Source organism: Rhamphochromis longiceps, linkage group LG1 (genome assembly GCF_057381845.1).
Source record: "Rhamphochromis longiceps isolate RC_006_pf linkage group LG1, R_longiceps_female_GT1.1, whole genome shotgun sequence".
Lineage (NCBI taxonomy): Eukaryota > Metazoa > Chordata > Actinopteri > Cichliformes > Cichlidae > Rhamphochromis > Rhamphochromis longiceps.
The window spans coordinates 43,480,025-43,497,904 of NC_140557.1; the positions used below are offsets into that span (position 1 = coordinate 43,480,025).

The following is a 17,880-nucleotide window of genomic DNA, read 5'->3' on the forward strand; positions in this document are numbered from 1 at the left end:
ACTCATCCTACCCTCAAACTCCCTTACCCGTCCAGCAACTTCTTCTCCCTCTGTTGCAGAATTCCCGTTGGATTGTTCCCATCAGGAGCCAGGTGTTCAGTCTCTCGATAGCTTTTCCTCTGGTTCCTGCTCTCTGCTGACACTCCTAGCTCGAGCCACGTTCTCCATTCCCTCTCTTTAAACAAAGTCTCATAAATAGTTTAACCCTGTGCATTGAATCTGCATTTGGGTCTAAGCTTTCTATGGAGGCAAGAAATCATCACAGTGACATCTATTCAATTTTTAATTCAATTTTAATAATAATAATAATAATGATGCATTTATAGCACTTTTCGGGACCCCTCAAAGCGCTTTACAATTTTATTTATAGAGCGCCAAATGACAGCAACAGTCACTTCAAGGCGCTTTATATTGTAAGGTATACTTACAAAGAAAGCCCCAACAATCATATGACCCCCTATGAGCAAGCACTTTGGCGACAGTGGGAAGGAAAAACTCCCTTTTAACAGGAAGAAACCTCCGGCAGAACCAGGCTCAGGGAGGGGCGGCCATCTGCTGCGACCGGTTGGGGAGGGGCAAGGAAAACAGGATAAAGACATGCTGTGGAAGAGAACCAGAGGTTAATAACAAGTACCATTCAGTGCAGAGAGGTCTATTAAACATAGTGGGTGAAGAAGAAGCACCCAGTGCATCATGGGAATCCCCCAGCAGCCTAATGCTGGGCATACACTGTGCGATTTTTGGCCCATTTTGAGCCGATTTTTCAGTCGTGCGACCGTTTTGGAGGTCGTCCCGAGTTTGGCCTTGATCGTGTGTCGTGCATCGTCTACATAACGAGGGTAACGAGAAGCGATTAAAACCTCACGACCAGCTCCCGATTGATGATCGGGAGCTGGTCGTAAGAAATCGTAAGAAAATCAAACCTGTTTGAAATCCTGTGGGTCGTCCTGAGGGTGTCACCACAGCGTCTCACACGCGCAAACGCAGAAATGAGAGCGAAGAGACGGAGTAGAACGGTGGTGCGGCGTGTGACCGGGACACAAGCGATGGAGGCACAAACTTCTCACCCCTGCGAGTCAAGCGTACAGTTTGAGCAGGAGCTGAATAACGCGACTGAAAGAAATCGCACAGTGTATGCCCAGCTTATTGAAGCATGGAGGATTCAGGGTCACCTGAGTAGGCCATCAGCCTACTAAAAGGATACTGAAGAAACCCGTCGAAATAGTGTTAGTCTTCATCACTGCTGCTGCTGGACTCATTTGAACACCTCTGAAATTTGCATGCCGGCAAGTATTCCTCTTCTTCCTCAAAGTCCTCTCGGGAACGCTTCCTCGAGCCTCCAGCTTCATGGTTGTCAAGCTCTTCGTGCACATCTTCAAAAAGTTCATCACTGCTGCTCTCAGAGTGGTCGCACACAGTTGAGCTGGTCCCCGAATCAGAGTGTGCAAGCCTGGATTTTTTGCTATTACGACCTTCTTCGTCAACATCTTCCTCTCTGGACCTTTTCGTGGATCCACCAGGCTGCGGTGCTTCTTCTGTTACCTGCTGATTGATGTCCTCATCGGCAATATTACCAACATGAGGACAGCCCTCGCTATCAGTGTCAGAGGCAGAGAAGAAGTCAGAGTCATCATCGCTCCATCTGATTCTTTTGTTTGGTTCCACATCTTCTTCATCCAGCTCTCTAGACCTCCTCCTGGAAACACCTGGCTGAGGGTCCTCTTCTGGGATGTACTGGTGAACATCTACACGGTCTTCAAATGCCTCCTCATTTTCAATGCCACCAACAACCACAGCATTACGATCCTGGTGCTGTTCATTGTTGTCAGCATTGGCATTATTGTCCCTCACATTAATATTTTGAGCGTTGACATTGTCGTCATCGTCATCGTCATCGCTACCGTAGAAGTCATCATATTGTCCCAGTGCTGAAGCTATTAGCTCATGCAGAAACCAACGAATATCACGGAGAGCGAGATACAGATTGTTCACGAAGCCTCCATTAACTGGTTCATTAGCAGGTTGCTGATCTCCATTTGCAAACCTTTGTGGGTTAACCTGTTGGCCTGCAAGATCATTAAATCTTTTAATTAACATCCACAACTATCTGCTGAAAATCAGTTTTTCATCAATTTCTAGACTGAGGACATGTGCTTACCGTTTTGGTTATTTTGTGGTCCGTCTCCACTTGCACTCATTTTGACTACAAGGAACACAAAACAACAATGATCAGTAAACCTCAACTAAGAATGTTCAGAGAATTTGCTTTTTTTGTGATGACTTTAGGCTGCGTCCGAACGTACACGCCTATGTTTGAAAACGCACGTTTTCCTTTTTCGTTTAAAAGAAATCCAGTCCACATGTGCAGTTTTGAAAAAACATCTCCTTCCACATCTAAACGCTAAAAACAAAGTGAAACGCTGTCAAGAACACGCCAAATCTTACAGCATACATAAATGTCATTTTTTTAAAATGACATTTATTCCAAACCGACGTCAGGATTTGGGTTGGGAGAGCGTCTGTGTTGAATGTAGAAGCCACGTCTGATGCCTCTGTGTTTCTAAATGGAGGCACAGTAACTGTGTGTGTATATGTAAGTGTGTCAAAACTGCAGATACTAAGATGAACAGACACAGTATGTTGTCTACAGCTGCCATTGTAGAAACTGATCTCATGTAAACACTAACGTGGCCACAGCGTCAACAGCGGCGCACACTTTTGACATTACCTGAGTAAATGTCCGTTTTCCTCGTCCACACCTAAACACAAAAACGTCGTTTTTAAAAATCTCACCTTTCAGTGACTCAATCTGCTGTTTAGGTGTGGAAGAAAGGCCCAAATGCAGAGACAAAGCTGCGCTTTCAGAAATGTGGACGCAGCCTCAGGTTCTCAGAAATTCTAATAGTTTGTTTGAGAACAAGACTTAAGTCTTCTCTATTTTCCTAAATGAACAAAATAGTCTCAGAAATAATCGTGTTAAAAAGAGCTTCTGTCACTCTGAGATATGATTAAGAACATTTTCTCATTTATGTACATTTGTTTTCCTGAATAATAGATCCACATCATCCTCTCTATGATGGAAAATATAGTCTAGTCTTGCACAATGTAAAGTACATAAATACTGTCCTGGCAGGCAGGAAAATCAGGCTTTATATATTTAAGTAAATGCTCTTAAGTTTATAAAGTGAAATTTGAGCTTACTTGAGTTCTTGGTAAATTACAGAGCAGTTAATCCTCAGGGAAACGTCGAAATGTCACTAAATAGTGGTCTGCTTTCATACGGTTGCAGTGTCTCTTCAGTTTTGTGTTCATATGCTGATGTTTTCATTCAAAACATGCTTAAATGCTGTGATGTCACTTTAGCAGCAAAGACTGTGGAATGTGCAGAGATTCTTTTTACATTTGCTCAGAGTTTGATATCTTTTAAATGGAGACAAAACAAAACAGACAGAAGTGAATCTAAAAGACTAAAGCAGTCAAAGTGTTATTATTTTCATTTATTCTGATAGTTCCTGTAAAGTTCTACTCTAAGAGATTCATCTCGGCCTTCATGCAGGATTAAAGCTCAATAATGAGGACACACACACAAAATATAAAACATTTCTTTATGGTTGTTAGGCAAAGTTATCAAAGCATATATCCACTAATATGCTCTCATTCTTGCTCTGCTCCCTAATTTTTCCCTGGAGGCATCGCTATGGCAACAAAACAACAAGCTGTTTCCAGAGCTTAATATTGAACATGTCTTTGTTATAAACTTTATTTGTACAAATGTGTGATGTTGATGTGCACAACGTGGGATTTAGACCTCGGAGGGTTAATCAACAAATCACGAAAAATTAGCTTTAAATTTGTGTTCATGACGGTGCAGATTTCTGACATTTTGTGTACTTTAAGCATTTAACAATTTGATTGTTTTCTAATAAAAACTGTGTGAAACTCAAGTTAGACCTGTGTTTGTAAATGAACCGCCCATGTTGTGTAGCTTTCTGGATTTTATACTTGTTGGGCTACATATTTATTTACTATACAGTAGATAGAATCTAAACTCACATGTTTTGTGTAAGTAAATAGTTTAATCATGTGGGCTACAGACAGTAATCAAGCTATGGACTATATTGAAATGAGAAACGTGCACACTTACTGCATTTGAATCATTTTAACCATATGTAACCAGCTGCATGTCATGGTCCCGGGACTTCTACCTGGTTTTTTGTGTGTCTTGTATTGTTGTTGTTTGATGTCAGTTTTAGGGTCCCTCGGTTGTTCTGTTAAGATGTTGCTTATTTGATTTCCCCTCGTGACTTCACCCCCTGTGTGTCCCCTCTGTGTATCTGCCAGTCCCCATGCCTCGTTTCTCCTCCTCGTGTTTTATTCCATGTTTTCCCAGCCCGCTATGTCTGTGACCTCCATATTACTTTGTGCAGCTACGTATCATAAAGGTGCCTGTTATCCTGCTGCGACGTGTCTGTGGACTTGCTTTCCACGGATTTTTCCTCTTTTGATTTGGCCTCACCTGTGGTTCTCAGCATCCTTTCATAGCAGGTGTCCTGCCCTTGGTCCAAGGTGCGCCCCTGCAGTGTTGAAACTGTTTTCTCACGATGTTTGCAACCCTACAACCCGTCCTACTCTGTAGTAGAATCAGTGACATTTGACCGTCCTGTTGCTCCCGTTGAATTTTATATAGCATATTTAAAATGTAAAACTTAAAATTGTCCGTAGCCTGCGGACAAATGTACATCTTTTATTAGATGAACACGTGGTTTGGTTATTTGCCTTGTGGTGAAAACGCACTGAGAGAGGACTTTTTATTAGTGATCTTAACAGTATTTTTTTTCATATTAATGTAATTTGTTCATCTAATTGAATATAATCTATTTGTGTATGATTGTCAGTCCAAAGAGGGACAGAGGAAAGAGGGGAACGTGAGGAGAAAGTACAAGGTCAGGAAGAACCAGGTAAGCAAACAGACAGGGAGCAGTGACAGGCACAACGGAAACCGTTTAACTGCTTGAGAGAGTTGACTACCAAAAAGTGATAGACAGATGTGCCAGTCAAGGTGAGGCGACATAGGTGAAAATAAAATGTAAAAAAATCTACAGAGCCATAGTAGTATCTGCAGTAAAGATCTTTTCATCCATTGTACCATAGGCAAAGTTGCAAAACAGTGATGTCATGTATCATGACGAGGACCCAGGCACAGAGAGACTTGATGAAGTTAAGAATCTTGTGATTTAATAAAGAAATTTGCAGACTTGCACAGACATGGGGCGAGGACAACAGACGATGAGGACAGCGAGGTACAGGGGTTTAAATGCACCGAGGAGACAGACAGAGGACGACTGGAGACATGTAGGGATGCAGGGACTGACGAGACGGGGAAGACGTCTCATCGTGATGAGTAAAGTTGATCTTGCCTGGTTGGGCAGCTCTCTGGGTGCTCAGCACCCCCAAAGCTCTGATCCTAGAATCGCCCCTGGGTGAAAGCTATCAGGCCATATTTCATTTTTCAGGCGAAATTGTTTGACAGAATTTGACTTGTCCATTTGGTGGCGCTAATGCACCATGTTGCTGTTTGCTGAGCGCTAATAACAACCACGAGGAAGGAGGCGTTCATTCGTTCCTGTGGAGGGAAAAAAGGCGCATCTCAGCGGCTGAAGCTGAAAGTTGTCGTGTTTCTCTGTCGACTGCTCATAACAGGTATGACAATAACGTTTCCTTTCATTTTAAACAGAGCTGCTGTGTCATGTTCTTGTCACACTTTAGAGCTCCTTCATCTGACAGCAGTTAGCTTACATTATTCATAGCTTACCCAAAGTCTCTCAGTTTGGTTCTGTCTAAACTGTAGCCGCTAACATCATGGTGTCCTGCTGCTGCGGCTCTGACCGTGAAATCCTGCAGAGCCGAGCGGTTTGGGTCCGATCAGCAGCCTGTTTAGTTTGCCACCTTCCTGTGGCTGCGCCTGCGAGCTACTGACGTGTCCGCTTCACGGACGACCCCATTAAGGGCCCAGACGAAGTGATACCTGCCCGATATCCGTGCTCTCTGTTTATTAATAAAAGCCAAACTTCATTAATGGTAAGTGACAGAGATCTGATGAGTTCTTGCTGGTTTGTATCCACAGGAGGATACAAGCAGCTGCTTCTGTTTGCAGTCACCGTGCACCAGTGTTGTTTAATTGTGTCAGTGTTCATTTTTAAACACGTTTTTTAAATCAAATGTTTATGTATACATCAAGATTAATGTTCCAAACAAATGACACTGTACAGCAAATACATACATAGACATGTGCAGCAAAAGGAATCCGAGAAGATGTTTAACTTCTAAATGTTTAAATTGTTTGTTTTATATCCAAAGTCTGTCAGTTTGTCATTCCCTGTTATTGCTGCTGACTAATCACTCAAAGTGACACAACATGACCGTGGGTCTGATTTTTCTGGTAAACTTGTTTAGCAGCCCACTGGAGACGGATACCCTGTTCTTTGAACTTTAATACTGGACAGAAAATCGTCTCCTTCCAGAAACAAAGGGTAGCATTAGAACTTGTGTGAACAGCAAAACAATGTAGAAGATTTCCTTTTGTGTCTGTGTTGTGTCTAGGGCTGCCACGATTTGTCGACTAGTCACGATTACGTCGACTATCAAAATCGTCGACGACTGATTTAATAGTCGACGCGTCGTTTGAAGCTTTGTAAGATCTCAAAAGACGCAGGAATAAGTAGCAGGATTTAAGAGTGTAATAACGGACTGAAACAGAAGATGGCAGCACTGCATGTACAAGGATGCCAGCTGCCGTTAAACCCCGAAGAAGAAGAACCAGGCTGTGTCCCAGAATTCATAGCGCGGCCCAGCTCAGTTTCCAACAATGGCGGCAGCTAGTTAGTTTTAATATTACTCTTATTTTGTGACCCAGAAAGAATAATAAACGTTTAACATATTTTCAGCCGAGAATGTAGCTGTGTAAACCTCAAATATCGGCTCAGTTTATCAGGACACCACATATTTTCAAAAGCGCTCCGACGTTTTCGGAGACGTCTGTTACCCACTAGCTCGATAGCGAGCCGGGGGCTAGGTCACTAGCACGGTGAGAACACCGGACTCCCGGCAAATTGTTTTCAAACCCACCGCCGTCTTTCGCTACTCAGGTTAAATATATATGAGTCACTTAGATAAATTAAAAATGTTGTTGTTTGGCTTTTTTTTTTTTTTTAGTATTTTATTTGTTCCTGAGTAAATCGGTTTGGCTGAGATTAAAGTTATAGTTTTTACACAGCTGAATAAACGTCAAGCAGACAACTGATTATCAGAAGTGTGAGATGCTGGAGAATATACTCCGTTGTCCTGTTATAGTTTAGATAGCAAGGAGTTTATTAAACTTCACCGAAACAATCTGCAAATTTCATTAAAATTGAATAAACTATCATCTTGTCTTTATTTTTAGTTAGCACCTTAAAAGCTTAAAGCTGTAAGCTAATGATAGTTATATAAGAGCAGATGCTGCTGGTGCAATAAGCTGTAGTTTTACGTCCAGTGGATGATGATCTGATTAGTCGACTAATCGCATAAATAATCGGTGACTAGTCGACTATCAAAATAATCGTTTGTGGCAGCCCTAGTTGTGTCACATCATTTTGGCTCAAGAGTTTACTTTATTGCTATGTTTGTTTTTTGCTATTTTATTACTACATTTGTATTGTGCAGCACTTCGGTCTGCCAGGTGTGTTTTTAAAGTGTATAAATGATGATGACGATGATGCTTACGGAACAGCTGAAAGACTTTAAAACAAACCTGTTACTTTAATGATATTTCTGTGGTACTACAGAGTCCAAAAGAAGTATCGCAGTAATAATTCATCCAAATTGTAACTTTTAAATGTCATTATCAGCTCAAAGGTTCACAACCAGTTCATCCCTGATAGAATGTAAATATATACAAATCTATAAATTGTATTATGTATATAACTGTGAAACAAACATAATGGACCATTAATGTATCATAATAGTACATTTCTGAATTTGGGGTATAATTCCAGGTGGGATGAGTGTCTGTACAGCTCCTCCTGTTGATGTAAAAAAAGAAAAAAGTAAATGCCAGTTTTTTAGGTTTTCATGTTGATGTTGTAACACAGTAAAGAATTACTCTTACAGAAATAAATGTCATTTTTTCAACTTGCAGTTAAATTCATGTAACTTAATGCTGATGCTGTTGACGACTGGGGCTCACACCTCTTTTACTTTGTCTCCAGGACCGACTCACCATGGTTGACCCACAGGAAAATAGCCCACAGGACATTCCTGACTATGACGGCATAGAGGATGAAGCTTTCCCCCCACTCCCACCACCACACTCCCCAGGCCGGGGAGGCCAGGAGGAAGGAGACCCTTTTGCAGATGGTAGATGCTGCTGTGCTCTTACAGGATTACTATGAGGTCTTTAAGATGTGATGATTCAGAACTTTGTATTTTAAATTCATGGTTTAATGAAGAATCATAGAAAAATAAGATTCAGGAAAAAAGGCTAATGTGGGAGAAATACAACCTCTCATAGTCCTTCCACAAAGCTTTTTGGAACAGCTTGATAATAATGAATTTGTTAGTTCAGCCTAGAATTAACAAATGCATGAACTGGTTTTTCAGCATCTCTCTGAGACTGGATGTTTCTAACAATAACAACACATGTTTTTGTTTGCGTGAGCAAATGAAACCTATCAGATACTGTTCAAACCAGCACATTTCTTCTGTAACCTCCAGTCTATAATTTGTCTGGATTTAAAGATAAGCTTGAAGTTTGCCACGCTGCCAACAGAATGAGTTAGAAACACATCCTGTTGTCATGTGTTTTCAATGCAGGAGATGAAGGTGAGGTATCACAGCTGGCTGATGTCCCTACTGCTAAAAGGAGAGGCGTGAAGAGACCCCAACCCAAGCTGGACTCCCACAGGTAGCAAAGACATTTATATCACGACAGAGGGTTGAAATGCATTAAAATGCGCATTTAAATAGGAATTTGATGTCATCTTGTGTGAGCTGGGACACAAGGAGGCCAAAATCATTGATTGACGTGTGCAGACTGTCAGTGTTGCAGCCAGGTTGAACACGAGTCTGTGACTGCACTGGTTTTTATCACCGTTTCACTAATAATCGTGCACAGAGGCTCAGAGACACACTGACACACAGAGTTGTTGCAAATGTTTGAAAACGTAAGTTTGTGGAAAGAACTTTGCACAAAAAAAGTGATGTGATATTATCTGAGTGGCGACACCTGTCGTTTCGCAGAGTACTGCAGCGTCTTCTTACGCTTTAGCGGCGGGTACAAATGACTGCATCTGTGTGATGATGGTGCAGCTTCACTCTGCCAGTCATTTAAAGAAGAAAGACTCTAATACCATTGTTGTTTTCATCATTTGGATGGGCAAAATTCCCAGACTGAAAATTGTCAGAGCGTTGGAGACATCCCTGGATGTGTGTGAGAAAGATGTTTCCAGTCTCTGTACACCTATAGTGTGAACCTGGTTAGTATTGCCAACCATAAGTCAGGCTCGTTCCCAGTAGTCTCCCAGTGGGTGTCCCAGTGGCACTCCTCTGTTACTGTTCTGTTCACAATGTTCCTGGACAGAACTAAGTTATACTAAATCAAAGGATGTTAAATAAGCTTTTAAGTAAGAACGTCGATTATACTTAGGATAAAACTTGCAAGCTGTATTAAAGAAAAACATAGATTTTCATTTGATAAAATATTCAAATTAATTGCAACTTTGCTATATAGATATATAGATATCTAGATATAGATATATAGATATAGATATCTAGATATAGATATATAGATATAGATATCTAGATATAGATATAGATATAGATATCTAGATATATAGATAGATATAGATATAGATATCTAGATATATAGATATATATATATATATATATATAGATATCTAGATATAGATATATAGAGATATATATATATATATATATATATATATATATATATATATATATATATATATATATATATATATATATATATAAAATAAATAAAATCGCATAAATAATGCGATGGAGAAATTTGACTATTTCTCATTATACTGCCTTATGTACAAACAGGTGGGAAAAGAAAGGTTGTGGGCACCCTGAAAACCAAACACCCTACCCCCCCAACAAGCTACTGCCTTCTGAACATGGTACATCTGAAGGCACTGACATTTCCATTCAGAGGGTCTGTCTGTGTTGGCCCTGTGACAGGCTGGCGACCTGGCTGCTGGGATAGGCTTCAGCCATCCACGATCCTGAATTGGATAAGCCAAATACGCCTGGATGTGCTGCTAACCCTGCTTGTAATCCATTAATGGTTTAACTTAGTCTTAATATTTTTTCCCAGGCTGATATCAGATCGAGGGCTTCCAGCTCTGGGCACTCTCTTTGACAATATCCAGTTCAAAGGCAAAGGACACGAGGTAGGATATGATAACATCTGTCCCACCAATTACCAGATGTGAATGAACATTGGTTTTTGAGCTAAATCTGTTTGGCCTGTCAGCTTTTAATTAGATGTCCTAAATTTGGTTTGAGACTAAAAGGTCAAAAGTTGCCCTTTCTGTCGTGGTCAAAAATGAGTGAGGGGAACCAGAGGTTGGTTTACCAAATTAAGATGTCTTTTGTTCCAATGACTGGAAGTCATTTTTTAGTGGGAAGAAGAAGCGTCCTATCACACACAGCCCTCTTTCATATCACTACTCACTGTTTTTGATGTTTGCCCCATTAGGCTGCAGACCTGCGGCTGCTGATGCAGAAGATGGAGAACTGGGCCCACAGGTTGTACCCCAAATTGCAATTTGAAGATTTTATTGACAAAGTGGAAAGGCTCGGCAGCAAAAAGGAAGTGCAGGTGAGAGGAAGCAGTAGAATATTTCCTGCAAGCGTGTGGGATTCCTAATGTTCAGAATTTGTAATTTTTTACTCATTCTTCTATAGACATGTCTTAAACGAATACGACTGGACATGCCCCTGACACATGAAGATTTTACAAGTACAGATGGTAAGAAGAAAAATCATTACTGATGGGGATACGGTGGACTAGGGCTGTGCGATATGACCAGAGTCTCATCTCCCGATATAAGAATTCTATCGTCCGATAACGATATAAATCACAAAAATGTAACATTTTCTGTCAATTCTGTGAATCTCGACTTGCGTGAAGTGTTTCCAGCTGCGCGTCATGTAGCTGGAGTCGAGTGTTTTAACGATGCATGAAACGATACATTTTTAGACATGAGTTGTAACGGCGCCGTTTTCTTTGAGTATTTATTACACGGCGTGCTGCGGGGGAAAGCCTGTTCTAACGTTTGAGTCTAAGGTTTATTTTTTAGCACCTGGCAGCTCTGTTTTACTTCTCACCCGTAAACACTCTGCTCTTTCACGTGATTCCGTTTATTTTGAAAAGCCTCAACAGGATCCTGAGCTTTATTCTGAAAGGTTTATGTGGAACATAAACAAGCGGACACGCGATGGTTTTACCGTCGTTGTTGCTAACGACAACGCATAAAAACAGGCGCTTGTCCGTCCGTAGTGTGGTTATATTATATATAAGAGAAAAAGAGAACTTTACTACAGTGACATCAGAACCATGAAGAAATATTGCCGTAAACAGTTTATTTTGCGACACCACGAAACAAACGATAGCGTAAAATGAAATAGACGTTTTTATATCGTCAAACCGTATATATCGTTGTATCGAACAGCCCTACGGTGGATTCACACCTGCAGGTGCACATAGGAAATACTTGCCATATTCCACAGGACTTAATTATCAGCACTGCTTGAAATTGTGTTCAGGTGCTGGTGACGAAGAGGTACAACGTGAACTGGAAACATTTGGGGATCCTGATCTGTTCAGCAGAGAGAGTTTTATTAATGCTCCCCAAGGGCAGATTGCCGAAGCCCTCGCTCCCCCACCTACTCCCTCTCTGACCGAAGAGCAGCAGAAACGCATTGAGCTGAACAGACAGCGGGCCCTGGAAAAGAGGCTCGCACGCCAGCAGCAAATTGGTAAGAATGGCAAAAATGTATCATACAGCTGGGACACAATATAACAGAAATAATTAATGATTCTGCTACAAAACATCCAGCGAAGGTTCATAAGGATCATCTAGCTTCATTGGTGTATTAACTTTATATGAAAATACAAAAAGCAAAACATTGAATGTACAGTATATTGCCAAAAGTGTTTGCTCATCTGCCCCCACACTCATATGAACTCGAGTGACATCCCATTCACGACGTCCGCCTGTGCAGCTATATCAGCTTCAACTCTTCTGGGAGTGTTTATGGGAGTTTATGACCATTTGTAAGGTCAGACACTGATGTTGAAGGCCTGGCTCCAAGTCTCTGCTCTCATTCATCCCAGTGGTGTTCTGGTCAGGACTCCCATGCCAGAGTTCATGTCTTTGTGGACCTTGCTTTGTGCACTGGTGCCCAGTCATGCTGGAACAGGAAGAAGCCATCCCCAAACTGTTCCCTTAAAGTCGGGAGCCAAAATGTCTTTGTATGCTGAAGCATTAAGAGTTCCTTTCACTGGAACGAAGAGACTGAGCCCAACTTCTGAAAAACAACCCCGCACCGAAATCCCCCTGCCACCAAACCTGGAGCTCTGTTGTCCTGGCAACTGCTAAGTTGACTTGTCTATCGGCTTTCCAGATTGAGAACTGTGATCCGTCGCTCCATAGACTGCATCTCTCCTGTTCTAGAGTCCAGTGGCGGCGTGCTTTACACCGCTGTGTCCCATTGCTTTGCGTTGCACTCTGTGATGTAAGGCTTGGACTACAGCTGCTCGGCCATGGAAATGGATTCCACGAAGCTCTGTGCACTGTTCTTTAGCTAATCTGGAGACCACGTGAAGTTTGGAGCGATGGACTCCACAGAAAATTAGCAACCTCTGTGCGCCTCAGTATCCACTGACCCCCACTCTGGGATTTTACGTGATCCACCACTTGATGGCTGAGTTGCTGTCGTTCCCAAACACTTCCACTTAGTAGCAGCAGTCTGCATGCCTAGGTGCTTGATTCTATACAGCTGTGGAAGTTACTGGATCACCTGAATTCAATGATTTGGATGATGGGTGGTGAGTGAATACTCCTTACAATATAGTGAAGTGGATCTAGTGTATATATCCACCAGAAACCCTGAAGGTCGAGTGACGAGTTCCCGTATTGCACAGTTCGTCCAAACCACCAGAGATTCCTCACATTAGTGTGGAGTTTGGTAATAAGAGGCAAAGCATGTAGAAAACATTGATTTCTTTACTGCCTGTCTGATGTCAGCTTCAATTAGGCGTAGTATTTTTGTTTTTGCCTTACACTTGTGATCCAAACTGTTTTTACTTCCTCTTTAGTTAAAGCGGAGCCAGCTGTCTGCGATCTATTGTCTACAAATCTTTAACAGTGACATTAAATCGTTCTTCAGGGTCCTCATTTACCGCAGAAATGATGTAATGTGATTTAAATGAGACCCATAGAAAAGAAAATGACCTGTTGATCGGTCTCTATTATGAGCCTTCACCCATAAAAATGTTTACAGTTTATAACACTAGATGGTGATATGAGACCGTTTCCATTGTATTACCCGAGCATGATTTACTCATCGACTTTAAACTTTCACATTTTAGTCATTAGTCCTCCTTAAGAGGAGCCAATCCACCCCCCCCCCCCTTTTTTTTTTCTGTCCAGTATAGAAACTAAACAGCTGACATCGTTCGGGTAGTGTAGCTTCCAGAGATCTGAAGTTAACGTGAACTCTGGAGGGCAGTCAAAAGCTTAATTTTTTATAATGCAACATACTATTATTTACATACATATTATTTTAATAAGCAGTTTCAGGGTTCGTGCTGTTTTAATGAGTGTTCGATGGAAAACGACAGAGGTGGGACCAAGTCATTGTTTTGCAAGTCTCAAGTAAGTCTCAAGTCTTTATCCTCAAGTCTCAAGTCAAGTCTCAAGTAATGTCAGGCAAGTCAGAGTCGAGTCTCAAGTCACTGGTGTAAAAGTCCAAGTAAAGTCACAAGTCTGAAACTTTGAATTTCAAGTCCTTTCGAGTCTTTAAAAAAAAAAAAAAAAAAAAGTATGTTGCAGTTATGCTAAATGTAAATATTAGACCATGTAATTTTTAAATCTGTGTTTTTCTCAACACATGACAAAATAGTGAACTTAGAAAATATACACAAATTGTGAAATTGCACCTCTTTAAAATGCAGCTCAATTAAACCTAGCTCCAAGAATAATTTTCACCGACAGTTCTGAGATAAGCTGCATGTTATTCTTGGATGCGGTTGTAGGACCGGTGTTGTGCCAAAAAGTGATTGTCTGCCAAAAACTGATTTCCGGTATTTGCCAAAAAGCGATTGCTCATATTTAAAGTGCTATAAGTAACTTGTTGGGCTATAATATGTTAAACATATGTCAAATGCATCCCTTATGGATGACATAAAGTCATCTTGAGCCACAAACAACATTCGTGTAGCAAGATACAAGCCGCAATCAGTTTTTGGCAGCGACTTTTATATAACCTTTATTTATGCAGTAAAAAAAATCTCATTAACATTAAAAATGTATTTTGTAAGAGTAAGTTGCCCAACAGGACAGCAGAAATGGCAGCAAATATTACAATAGTTCTGTAAAAATATTTTAAGTGGGGATAAAGGACCGGATTGGTTATAATGTAAGTACAAGTTGTAAAGATACTTAAAAAACAGATAATTTTTTAATTCTTTATGTAACCCCTTTGTATCCCCTGTTCACCGAAGTCTATTTACGAACATACGTAAAGATATTACACATAAAAAATACACAGAAACACTGGAAATCAGTTTTTGGCAGACAATCACTTTTTGGCACAACACCGGCTTTAAAATCGCATGACAAAAATATCATATACATTAAAAAAACTGCATCACCAACGTAGCCTGGACAACATTTGCTAGTTAGATGAAGTCAGCTATCTCATCGTAGCATATTTATATGCATATTTATAATTATACGGTTCTTGTGAGCGCATACACTCGTGAAGTTTAGTAACTTCCGGTCACTGCAACAAGCCCAGGTACAGTTTACCGACGGATGGGTACAGGACCTTGAAATGCACCGTGTAGAAAGTAAAGACCATCGTACGTATCATAAGTTTACCAGTCTCACAAATCGTCTTCATAAATACACATTCGTTATCCGTTTATTAATATAACCTTTGAGCTTAACGGTAATTAATTAGTAGTGGAAATAATTTCTGGTAGCATCACAGAAATGTAGCAGTGACAATAATACTGTATGCTGTAATCGTACTGGGCAATTAGTGATACAAAACAACTGTTTTATCCTGTGAATAAAAGCATATGTTTTTGTCAATGTACCATAATAACAGAAGCGAAACGCAATATTGTGTCAGGACAATTCACTATTTATGTACAATAAATAAAGGAGCATAGCGCGACAATTTCTGTTCAGCGCCAGACTTGCTTGTAACCTATATCACCAATTATGTTATGAAAATGACGCATTAACTACAACAGCAGACTGACCTTTGTGTAAATGTTTGGAGCAGACTAACCTGTGAGCTGGAGTGTTCTGGGACGTTATATTTGCTCTTTGAATGGCTGCAATCCAGGCCACCCGTCGCGTCTTTGTTACTTCGGAAACATGGCTCGAACAATTTCTCTTCAACGACGTAATCCGATAACAACCGATCTCTTTACCCGTCGGCTTCCCGTGGCTGTCATGCGACCGGCTATTGCAGTTAATAATACAACAGCTTCTTGACATTTTTGTGTTTCTTTTTATCGCTGTATAACTGATTTTAATTGAAAGCCTGCGTGCGCTAGTACCGCTTGCCACGAGTTCCCAGAATCCTTTGCGGTTCTACCCGTGAATGACGTCACATTTTCAATCTCTATATAATATGCATGTTAAATTTTATATTTGGGGTAAAATATCAAGTCTTTTCAAGTAAACCGGTTCAAGTCCAATTCAAGTCCCAAGTCATTGGTGTAAAAGTCCAAGTCAAGTTACAAGTCTTAGAATATTTTTTCAAGTCAAGTCTAAAGTCATAAAATTAATGACTCGAGTCTGACTCGAGTCCAAGTCATGTGACTCGAGTCCACACCTCTGGAAAACGACACTGAAGGAATTTGTACTCTTGAGTCACATGACAGTAAATAATTTCGAGTATGTGTACATAACACAGGCTAATGTTTAAAACTATGATTATTATTTTGCTAGCTATCAAACTTGCTGGAGAAATGATTGAAATGCACTGAGTGTGATAGAGTACGGCAGTGCTAGCACAGCAGTTAGTTATGGCATGGTGATTTATGCAGTGTGCTTTAAACTTGGCTAACATTACTTAGCAGTAGCAGTAATATTAGTGACTTCACTCAAGTGAAAGCTTTAATCGTTAGTCCGACACTTAACTAGTGTTTCATTTTTGGTGGTGTGGGTGCTTCACTAGTTAAAGTACCAAACATCTGTCTCCTGTTGTTGTGTCCCGTAGGAAAGAAGCATCAATATCTGATGAGCAGACTTGTTCATTTGTGCAGATTTCTTCTTTTGTGTGGTTGTTTTTTCCAAGTGGAGATGAGCATCTCTAACAAGTTGATTTGTTCACATTTGCACATCTGCATTTTTGAGAGAAATGAGTTTTTTGAGTTTGTGCACTATATGCATATAAGACAACCATTTCCTTTTTCAGTATTTTTGTGTGGTGCATTTTTCTCTGTTTTAACAAAAGAGGAACAAAGAACATTTAAGTCAACCTAAGACGATTTGTTTTAATTTTTACATGGTCTTACTGAGGTGATGCAAAGTGGAACATGCAATCTGTTTTTTTTGGTAATGTGCTGGAAAAGCTTGATAATGGACCTTGAAAGTGCTTAAAGTGCTTAAAGTGCTTAAATTTGACCCTGAACAATGAGTTTGAACCCTGCAGTTTACAGTTTCATTTTTCATTATCTCAGCTTTGCCTGTCTTTTATAAATCGTAGTAGACTGAGTGTGTCTGTGTTGACTGAAACCATCACTGTTTCTAATTCTCAACCCTTTCAGGCCCTTCAGCCTCTCAGACTGCTGACATGTTAGGAGACAAACCTCCAGCTGCATCCTCACCAAATGTCATCAAAGGTTCTACTGATGGAGATGAAACTGTAGAAGATCCTGACCTCGAGCCTTCCAACAACACCTCCACGCAACAAACCAGCCCGCTTCCCCCCAAAGACTCTGAGCCCGCTGAGGCTGAGACCGGCCTCAGCCCTGAGCAACAGCTCAGCAACGACTGTGTAGAGGGGGATTAAAGTTCACGTGCAGCAGTTTCTGCTGAAAAGCTTTGGCAGTGAGCAGATTTAAAGGTTTCCCAATGTTCGTGCCTGCTCATTCGAGTAATGTTGTGCATTTCTGGTGGTTTATATCTTGAGCACATGTTCCTACTGTGACGTCAGCTTTGGGTTAGCAAAGACATTTATAATCAATGGAAATAAATGTTTTTCTTATTTTTAAAAGTCCAAATCCTAAACGTATTTACCATGTGTTGGTATCTAATGTTACAGAAAAATATTTGAACTGATCCACAGTTCCTGCTCTGATGCATCTTCTTTCTCCAGTTTCACTATTGGCAGAATTTTGGTTGCAAACATGTTTCTATAAAAGGCCTCTGTGTGTGTGTAGTATGTGAGCTGTCAACTGACCATCACCCTCTTCCAAGCATTAAGTGCTCGTTCAATTATGAACAGTTCTTTCTTAAGCTACTGCAGGGACATGAAACGCAACACGATGAAGTGGCTCCATCTGCGCTAATGAAAACACCATTTTTAATTACAGGCCACTGCACACATATTGAAATAGTTATGTACAGT

The 17,880-nt window shown here is 40.7% G+C and overlaps 2 protein-coding genes across 3 annotated transcripts; one reads left to right on the forward strand and one right to left on the reverse strand.

The window, feature by feature from the left end:
* Positions 1-1,196: 1,196 nt before the first annotated feature.
* LOC146679304 (uncharacterized) lies at positions 1,197-2,607 on the reverse strand. Its single transcript, XM_085410394.1, has one exon. It carries the CDS (start codon positions 2,095-2,097, stop codon positions 1,228-1,230), a length of 870 nt encoding a protein of 289 aa, XP_085266520.1. The 5' UTR covers positions 2,098-2,607; the 3' UTR covers positions 1,197-1,227.
* Positions 2,608-5,564: 2,957 nt separating this feature from the next.
* On the forward strand, positions 5,565-17,675 carry LOC146679305 (TIMELESS-interacting protein-like). Of its 2 annotated transcripts, none has more exons than XM_085410449.1 (8): positions 5,565-5,700; positions 8,247-8,394; positions 8,851-8,941; positions 10,376-10,451; positions 10,760-10,882; positions 10,969-11,032; positions 11,830-12,042; positions 17,078-17,675. In XM_085410449.1, exons 2-8 carry the CDS (start codon positions 8,259-8,261, stop codon positions 17,320-17,322), a joined length of 948 nt encoding a protein of 315 aa, XP_085266575.1. In that variant the 5' UTR covers positions 5,565-5,700; positions 8,247-8,258; the 3' UTR covers positions 17,323-17,675. The 2 variants fall into 2 exon arrangements, with proteins under 2 accessions (XP_085266575.1, XP_085266567.1); XM_085410441.1 differs by lacking the exon at positions 5,565-5,700 and adding an exon at positions 5,837-6,078.
* Positions 17,676-17,880: the final 205 nt, after the last annotated feature.